Source organism: Alosa sapidissima, chromosome 9, assembly GCF_018492685.1.
Source record: "Alosa sapidissima isolate fAloSap1 chromosome 9, fAloSap1.pri, whole genome shotgun sequence".
In the NCBI taxonomy this organism is placed as follows: Eukaryota; Metazoa; Chordata; class Actinopteri; order Clupeiformes; family Clupeidae; genus Alosa; species Alosa sapidissima.
Window position 1 is genome coordinate 14,004,131 of NC_055965.1, and position 9,613 is coordinate 14,013,743.

General features: G+C 43.1%; 2 protein-coding genes across 3 annotated transcripts; both read left to right on the forward strand.

Annotated features, from left to right (window-relative positions):
* The first annotated feature begins 34 nt into the window (after positions 1-34).
* On the forward strand, positions 35-3,878 carry LOC121718316 (zinc finger protein 235-like). Of its 2 annotated transcripts, none has more exons than XM_042103324.1 (5): positions 35-569; positions 1,282-1,430; positions 1,560-1,689; positions 2,382-2,640; positions 2,837-3,878. In XM_042103324.1, exons 3-5 carry the CDS (start codon positions 1,687-1,689, stop codon positions 3,556-3,558), a joined length of 984 nt encoding a protein of 327 aa, XP_041959258.1. In that variant the 5' UTR covers positions 35-569; positions 1,282-1,430; positions 1,560-1,686; the 3' UTR covers positions 3,559-3,878. The 2 variants fall into 2 exon arrangements, with proteins under 2 accessions (XP_041959258.1, XP_041959259.1); XM_042103325.1 differs by having other exon boundaries at positions 1,647-1,689.
* A 358-nt stretch (positions 3,879-4,236) lies between these two features.
* On the forward strand, positions 4,237-9,225 carry LOC121718262 (zinc finger protein 271-like). The gene is made up of 7 exons (XM_042103197.1): positions 4,237-4,371; positions 5,006-5,179; positions 5,299-5,360; positions 5,693-5,768; positions 6,083-6,277; positions 6,489-6,741; positions 6,902-9,225. The coding sequence occupies exons 1-7, from the start codon at positions 4,363-4,365 to the stop codon at positions 8,647-8,649; spliced, it is 2,517 nt and encodes an 838-aa protein (XP_041959131.1). The 5' UTR covers positions 4,237-4,362; the 3' UTR covers positions 8,650-9,225.
* Positions 9,226-9,613: the final 388 nt, after the last annotated feature.

Below are 9,613 nucleotides of genomic sequence, written 5' to 3' on the forward strand. Positions count from 1 at the left end.
ATTGCAGAGTATGTTGCAGTTGGCCCTGATTCCTGCCGCTCAGTATATCGATATACAGCAACAAATGAATTTGCTTGACCAAGTAACTGATTTCAGTCATCCTGAATACAAGATGCAGTCTGCAGACCTGAGCTGAAAGCAGCTGTTTGCTTTTGATATTTTGTTTCTGTGAGGATAGAGCTTGGAGTGAATGTGTGTGGATGTTGATAGTTTGAATATGGTAATAACTCACTGAAAACGGTAGTAACACCCTGGAAAACTCCCTGGAACTCCCATATTACCTGAAGCACAAATGTAGTGTAAGTAAAACCATCCAGGGTAAAACCTCCTCCAAGCCATCTAGTGGTGCTGCTACCAACGAAATATGTGCTGTTGAAGTCACATGGCCACAGTGAATAAAATCTAAGGCGTGACGAAACATTTTTTTCTCTGTAGCAACACAGAACAAGAGACTGTATTATTTTACGTTTTTTGGAAGAGACATGTAGCCTAGTCAGAGAATTAACGTTCGTTGAATGATAACAATCCTGGCAACTTGCCGCACCCGAAAGAACGCATACCTGGATGCAGTAAGTTCGTCCACTAACGCAACAACTTAGTGTGTGTTGTGGTGTCTTTTTTTTATCGTTAAGCTCGCCCAGAATGTGTTTATAAATTCCCTGCCTCTCAAAATATCTAGCGTATTAACATAACTTGCTTAATGTAGTGTAGATTCGCCAGCCGACTGGATGTCTCGGCCAGGTGGGTTCAATTGATATCATTAATGTTGCGGTAGCGTTTGTTTCAGTGATACGATTTTTTTTTTTTAAATGCTTTGATCTCTCCGCTTTACATGCTGTATGCACACTGACTGGACACAACGAAGACCGTTGTAGAGATCTAGTGCTGGTCTCCAGCGCTAAATGCAGGGCAGTAATTTTGCTTCATGGCCTTTGACTGCAGACATTGGTGATGGCCTAAAAGCAGAATTATCCACCATATTTCCTACACAGATCTGCACATTCCCCGAGAGCAGCAAATGTTCAAAACGACCAGAAAGGGGATAAAATCTGCACAAATATGAAAGGCTATAAACATAACACTACAATGTAATAACCTAGCACAGGGACTGGATTCTGGCATTGCAACCTGCTGAACACTTAATGTAGCCACAATGTTATATATTTTATCATAAATCATCTCTTGTCCTGTGTCATTATGCTCAAAGCAGACACAATAAGATTCAGTGCAGTAGTTTGGCCCTTTGTCTTGTTTGTGTAGTTGCTTGTTTGTTTGTTTCAGTGCAAAGATTGAAACACTGCATCCCAGTTCTTGTTGAAGAAGCAGCTAGAGAGAAGCAGAGTCTGTCCAGACACTGACTCAGACTGAGTTCCATCAGCTAACACGTGGAGGCCCTTCAGAAGAGACAAGAGGAAAACAAACTCACAGAGGTATCACCCAATAGCTTGCCCAATTAGTGGGCCCAGGCGCCAAAACTGTGCATCACCCCTTTGCAGTGATTCAAAGTTCTAAGCAGATTATTGTGTGTGTGTATGTGTGATTGTGTGTTCTTCAATCAGTCTCGGAGCTCTTTGGGACGAGATTCATTGTGCAGAGGAACAGCTATTCACTGCGACACAGACAGAATCAAGACATTTTTTTTCCAGAGCCTGCAAGCTGTCTGCTCCAACACTCCAACTGAGCATCATGGTATTCCCTTCACTCTAATAATTATTTTGCCTTATTATAACGTACGTAAAGTAGTATGGTGGGAGCTTTTTGCACATGAAGTCATCCATGGGTCAGATCGGTATGTCATAGAACTGACCCAAACATCAGCCAACTAGAACCAACAATAATGTGGTGTGTCACTGTTCTTTGTTCACTGCAAAAACTGCTTATCTAACCAAGTGTTATTAATTGTATTAGGATAAAAAATCTAGTTGGTATTGTTTTTATTGTTGGTATTGTTCACTGCCTCGTAAGATCATTTTGACCTAATTTAAGGGCAGCCTGTCTTATGTTAAGACGCCTTATGCAGACAAATTTGCTTAATGCAATGGCAGCCATTGTTCTTTGTTAATTTTGAAATATTGCTTAAGGTCAGGTGTTTGATTACTTTTTTAATCAGGCTTCTGCTCTGGTGAACAGCTGAAACTATTGAACTCTACAGGACTGCTATTTTAGTTTCTTTATCAAGATACAAATGAAGATATGAACACTAATTTTGAAACAGAAAAAGTTTAACATTTTAAAGCCTCATACACAGTCTGTAATGTATGTTTCCACAAACAAAATGGAATATTGTGGATTGTAATTTTCTGCTTGGATTTAACTTGGTTTTCTCTACTGTGGCCATACCACAACCCCTAACCTTTAACCACCATCTTCTTTTACTGCAGGAACGTGTGGACAGACGCACCCGGTTCCTCTCCCGTATCTCGGAAGCCAAACCCGCCGATCCTTCAGGCTCAGTCAGTAACACTGACAAGTCCCCACAGATGAGAATGGTGTCAGTCCGGCTGGAGGACTGTAGCCACAAACTGGGACCAAACGGAGTCTTTATTGTGCAAGGGCCGGTGCATCATGCTGGGGTTGAGGACAGTGATGAAGACGACGATGATGATGGAGATGGAAGAGATAGCGATTACATCCCTGACAGTGAGTATGAACGGTAGTTGTTGGTACATTACTGATTTGGCTATCAGTTGTTAGTTTGTGTTTTTAAGTGTGTCATAAAACCATAAACAAAAGAATGCCACTAGCCAATCAATGGCTTCAACAATGCAGTATGATAAGTGGTGTCAAAGCAAATAACCCCAATTGGTGTAAAATCAGACCTCCTGAACTCCTCCAGGTAAACGCCTCCAGTATTGCTCTAGAGGGCGAGGCCGTGGCTCCTCCTCTGGGAAACGAACACACAAAGACCAGGGGACGTCGGCGAGCACAAGAAACTATTCCTGCAACCGGTGCCGCAAGACATTTTCTCAACTGAACCATCTCAAACTGCACGAGAGGACGCACACAAAGAGGGCGTTCATCAAAAGTCCGCGTGAATCTGGCGGAAAAGGCAAGACCAAGTCGACCCCAAGCACGCCCTATTCCTGTGATCTGTGCAGTAAGACGTACTCTCAACTCAATCACCTCAAACTGCACCAGAGAACACACAAAGGAGGACAAGAGAAGGAAAAGAGAAAGCCAAGTCAGACCCAGTCTAATAAGTGTGACCTGTGCGGGAAGGTGTTTTCAAGCCAAGCCTACATCAGCATTCACAAGCGAATACACACGGGCGAGAAGCGCTACAGCTGCAGTGTTTGCGGAAAAGCCTTCACCCAAGCTAGCGCTCGCACGGTACACCAGAGGAAGCACGACAAAGAGAGTTCCTCTTTGGCTGACGTTCGTCCCCAGCAGGGCCGCCAGAAGCGCTCAAAGCAGACTGTGGGGGGTGATGACCAGCAAGCGCAGAGTGCAGAGAGTCTCGAAACTCCAAAGGACGCAGAAACACGTGGACGTGTTGAAAATGGAGAAGAGTGCTCCCTGGACAATGCCGTCCCTCAACAAGAGGATGTTGCACAGTAACAGTTTCAAGATTATTATTATTATTATTATTATTATTATTATTATTATTATTATTGTATGTTTTCATAGAACGTTATTATGTACACACATTATGTGTTCAAGGAAAGTGTCCTATTATGTTATGTTATTGGCAGGCTTTTTACCATGCGAAGATATTCATACATTCATACAATTGTACACATACATACATGTAAGTGGTATTTGGTCCAAGAGAACAAGTACACCAGTCTTAGCAAACTTATTTAATGTATAGTGTAACTAAAGTCCTGTTAGTTTGTGATGTGTTGGTGTTAAAATAAAACATTTTAAATTAATCATCATTCACAGCTACAAGTGTTATTGTCTTTTATGCATTAATTATGAAAATATTCTGCATGCACAGGAAAGATTTTGCATGATTTTGCTAGTAGGGCTGTAACCATGGCTGCATCTAGGGAAATTACACATTAACAGGATGGAAGTGGCTTATGGGATTGGAATAGGATACCATTGCAAATTGAGGCAAGTTGAGCTTATAACAAATAAGTTTACGTTTAGGCTATATTTTATTTGTAAGTTGCAGCTGACACGAGAAGACTGATACCGATTCAGACACAACTATAGCAGCCTGCATTGGCTACTTCTAACATCTGGGGGCGCTATGGATTATCTCCGCCATGTATCTTTCTGAGTGGAGAAGAAGACGAAACAGAAAAGATGTTGGATATGTGGTGAAAGTAATTCAATAATACAGCCAAAATACAATTATCAGACTACACTTTTTGTTACACATGAAAGAGCGTTTATTACTTAATGTAATTTATCATGGATAACGTAAGTCCCTAATTTAAGAGCCTTGCATTTCATTAGTCTGAGACACCAGGTAGATGCTGCAACGCAACTATGGGTGATGGGCATGTTATTATTGTAGCTTAGTTTTTATTTTAACCATATTGACCGGTCATTTTTCGGGAAGTATAGGCTAGACTAGGCTACTTCAACTTCAGAGCACTACACTGTAGCCATGCACGGGTTGAGATCATTGAATAGTAGATTCTACGTGGGCTAGGTTCTGAGTTGTGACAGATTGTCTCACCTGGAAATGTCTCAATAGCACATTGTTTCTTCATTTTCTTATACATGACCGAAAATGCACATACTGTGGACGCCTGACCAAACGCTAAGTTAGATCTGTCCCAAAGATTACTTTTTAAACCTTACACGGATCTGGATAGCTCGTTTAAAAAATTTTTTTTTAAAAAAAATCATCATCTGTCCGGCAGTTTAATAAAACTAAACAAACGATCCCACATTTTGTAGCAACACATGCTGCTATTGCCTAATATTAGGACCTCTCATAACACATGCAAACTTCATGACTGATGCATATTGCCATTTCAACTTTCTCCCAGGATTCAAGTATGGGATTACTTTGAACATTCTGTTTCTATGGTTTTACTTTTTGTAGAGCGAAGGCTCAAACCTAGCATCCCAAGTCTTGTTGGAGAAGCTAGAGGCAGAAGCAAATTCCAACCTGGCACAAAGTGATCAGATGGAAGCCAACCTGCTCCTCAAGTTAGAAGTGGAAGACCTGAAGATAAGACTGGAGGACAAGGAAAACAGACTCACTCAGGCCCAAGATGTAAGTTTCCTGTGTTCAGTCTCTCCTTGTGTTAATGTCTCTCACTGATTCAAAGCTTGAAGCAAGTGTGTGTGTGCGTGTGCGTGTGTGTGTGTGTGTGTGTACTTGCTCCCCAACAGACTATCAGGGCTCTGAGAGATGAGGTCAACTCACTACATGAGCGTCTGGATATTGAGAAAAGGTATGTGGGGCTTGCTGAGTGTCACAGCCCTGTTCTGTTTCTTGGGCACAGAAAAGAGGTGCATGAACATGCTCATGCTTAGCATCTTGTGTTCTTTAGATCATGGGATTAGTGTGATTGCAAATATTAAAGCGGCCCTAAAGACTTTATTTACCTGAAAAGAATGTTTCCAAAATCATTTTGACATAAACTCTTATTGGGTGAACGGCCGTGCCTTAAGTCGTTCTACAACAACTAATGAGTTGGGCATCTGTCGCATATAATTTAATATGATATACATTCTTATATGATGTTAACAAACAAACAAGTATTCTGCCATTCATTTTGCTCAGGAAGTACCAGAACCTGATGGAACAACTGTCCCAGAAATCACAGTTTGTTCGACCAGACAGTGAAGACAAGACCGCGGTATTCCCTCCTATCAGCTAACTCGTTCACGTTGTTCTCTGTAAAGCGCCTTTTATGACCACCACACTGCCTGTTGATAATGTGAATTGTTGATGACAGTATGGTAATGAGTAAAAAAATTGAAATCCAGTACATCATTAGAACACCATCAGCCTTTCTTTGTACAATAATACAAACACAAATATTACACTTCAAGTCAAGTCAAATCAGGTCAAGCCAAAGCTTTGCAAGTCATGCAATACATGATCATGTAACATATCATGGTGACGGAGCATTATTGCACATAACGTTCCCTCCCATTCTTTTCTGTTTAGGCTTGTGTAGATCGACCCACCCTTTTCCTTTCCTGTGTGTCAGAGCCCAACCTCACTGACCCCTCAGGCCCACCATCATTTCTAGCCCAGTCCTCTACCACAGAGCCTTCTCCCACATACCCATCCTGCAGTGGTGATGTAGTGGAAAGGGATTGGCACACAACAACAACAACAACAACAACAACCAAAAGCGACGTAAGGACTGACATCATCTTATTTTATTTTATTTTGTTATTGTCATATTTATTTGCCTGTGAAAGGCTCAATCTTCATGCCACAGGTACAGTTTCTGAATTTCCTTAAATCCACTATTTTCATCCATATGTTAGGTATAGGTTACATTACTGTACAGTAGTATTGCTTTGCATTGCACTCTTTGAGAATCTCTCCCACCCTTACTCAATAGGTAGACCAATGCAGACCCTCAAAGCCAAACCCCACTGCCCCTTCAGACTTTGGCAGGAACACAGGAAGGTCTCCACAACCTTTCCCACTGAGGATGTTATCAGTGAGCCTGGAGGACTGCAGACACAAACTCCAGCCAAATGGGGTCTTCAATGTACAATCACTGGGACATGACGATGAAGATGAGGGTGGAGATGGAGATGATGATGAAGATGAGGGTGGTGATGAAGATTATGCAGATTACACCACTGAAAGTAAGTTGTAGCTATAGATCAATTTCTGCTCTCCAGATGATCAAAATACTGCAAAAATTGGCATATATTGTCGGTCATATACGAAACATATGGCAAAATCATGCTGTGCTATGATAACATGATGAGTTTTCAGAAATATTTACCTTCAAATGTCTTCCAGGTGAGAGATACCAGTTTGGATCTGAAGATGGTCCCTTTCGGATTTCAGTTGAAGAAAAGACAGAGTTTAAAAGAAGACCTTTGGCGAATCACCTGAAATTGCATCAGAGGATGCACAACAAGAAGCTCCTCCTCAATAGTCCCTGTGCACCTGAAGGAGAAGTACGAGACCAGGCGAAGCCTAACGAAGATGGTGGCTTTTCCTGCGACCAGTGCAGTAGATCATTTTCTCGATTCAGTGACCTTAAACGGCACCAGAGGACGCATCAACGTTTAAAATCCAGTAAGATCCAAGGTCATAAATGCGAGACATGTGATAGAATGTTTTCACATCCATCAACTCTCCGTATTCATGAGAGGGTGCACACCAGAGAGAAACCTTACACCTGTACTGTTTGTGGAAAAGGGTTCACTCAGTTAGGCAACCTTAAAGCACACCACAGAAAACATGAAAAGGAGTCCTCTTTGGGTCACGCCGGCATGCAAACTCAGGACATGTCGCTAGAGGATCAGAGCAAGTACGAGGACAATGGGAAGGTCTCTCATATTGACAGCTTGCTAGGACTTCGTCGGAACACCCACACGGAACAGAGGCCATATGCTTGTAGCGCTTGCGGAAAGGCATTCTTTCAAGCGAGTAGCCTTCGAGAGCACATTCGAACACACGAGAAAAAGAAGTCTGTGGTTGACAGTGCCCTTGAACATCGGGCTGTGACCAGTGTTGCTCGTCCAAAGCCCCACAAGTGTGCCGACTGCGGCAAGGCTTTCTCTTTCAAGGCTCAGCTACAGGTCCACCAGAGAAAGCACACCGGCGAAAAACCTTACGCTTGTGACATTTGTGAAAAGGCCTTCAGTCAATTAGCCGGTCTACAAGTGCACCAGCTAATGCGCCACAACAAAACTGGTAAGCTGAGAGTGTTTGAGTGTGACGTGTGTGAAAAGAAACTTCCGAGTTCATCTGCGCTCCTAGCCCATAAGCAAAAACACCAGCCAACAAATGCGAGAGAGAAACCTTACTCTTGCACCCTGTGCGAGAAGAAGTTCAGCCTGCTGGATTACCTCCGAAATCACGAGCGATGGCACACCATGGAGAAGAGACATCGGTGTTCTCATTGCGAGAAGACATTCATGACGCCATCGAAACTAAGGCAGCACATGCCAAAGCATACAGGGGAGAAACCCTATTCTTGTTCCCAGTGTTCGAAGGCCTTCAAAAGTTCTTCTGGACTTAAAGAGCACATCAAAATCCACACAGGAGAGATGCCTTATAAGTGTTCCATCTGCAACAAAGCGTTCAAGTCCTGGTCGAATCGCCAGGCCCATGAGAGAACACACTCTAGAGAAAGACCCTACCTCTGCCACTTCTGTGGCAAGGCATTTCGGGACGGCAGCAGTCTTAACAGACACCAGAAAACGCACACTGGTGACAAACCGCACGCGTGCACACACTGTGGCCAGAGGTTTTTGACGTTGACGAACCTCAACAGGCACCAGCTGCGACACACAGGGCAGAGGCCTCATCTGTGCACCGTGTGCGGTAAGACATTCTCCCGCCCGGAGATCCTCAAGACACACCACAGGGTTCACACGGGAGAGAGACCCTACTGCTGCACCATCTGTGATGAGCGCTTTGCCTACATACAGAGCCTACATACAGAGCCTACAGTCACACCAGAAGAGAGAGCACCAGAAACAAGAGCACTCTGCGAATGGCAGGCATCACCGTGCTCGGTGTGTGAAGAGTTCTGAAGCACTACAGGACGTAGAAACCCACAGACCAGGTATTCAAAATGGAGGTGCATTGGACGGCATTGTTGACGGCGCTGCGTCTGACCAAAACAGACTAACTGATCTAAATGTTTGATGCTTATCGTTTTTGGTGATTGGACTTGACTTGATGGGGGTTTTTTTCGTGCAAAGGGATGCCCATCATCTTACCTTGGGACATATCTTTCTGTTGGTTGATATCTGTTCAAAATCTTATGCAGTGTTGGAGCATTTACATTTCTTAAACATATGGCTATGTCTTCACATGCACACATGCACTGTGGTGGGGACATTCTTATTTGTATTGTAAGGTCAAATTTTCAGGTGTGACAACACGTTACACTTCCTTCCATTGCCCCGTACTTGAGTTTTGAGAAAACCGCAGAAGTCCACTGAGTACGGCGTATGTTCAGCTGATTGTACTGCATTTGCAGGTGGTGCTGGATTTTGCAGGTCAAAGTAACCCACACGTTTGACTGGTCAGACTGCTTAAGACAGAATGCAGATCTGTATCAGTGTTTTCCAATAATCATATTTACATATTAAATTCTCAAGATATTCTGTATTCCCAGTGATCTTTTTGAGCATGTGCATTTCTTTCTTGAAATATGTTATGAGTAACATCAACCTATTTATTCTCCCTATGAGACCATGTCTTTTAAATTATGTACATATTTAGACATTTACATTAGGCCTGTGTGCAGAATAATAACTTTTGATATAACCTTATGTTAACAGTTGAGCAGACTGATAGAAGTGAGGCCTGAGTAGTAGGCCTAGTTAGCCTGACGAGCCAGACCCACATTAAAATGTAGGGTCTGGGCACTCACCGTTCGCAGTGCTCAGTCCGAGGGGCGGGATAATCAGTTGTCTTTCAAATTCCCTCTGCACGCAATAGGACAGCGGCAGCGCTATGAGTCCCATGCGTTTCCCACCAGCGGAGCTA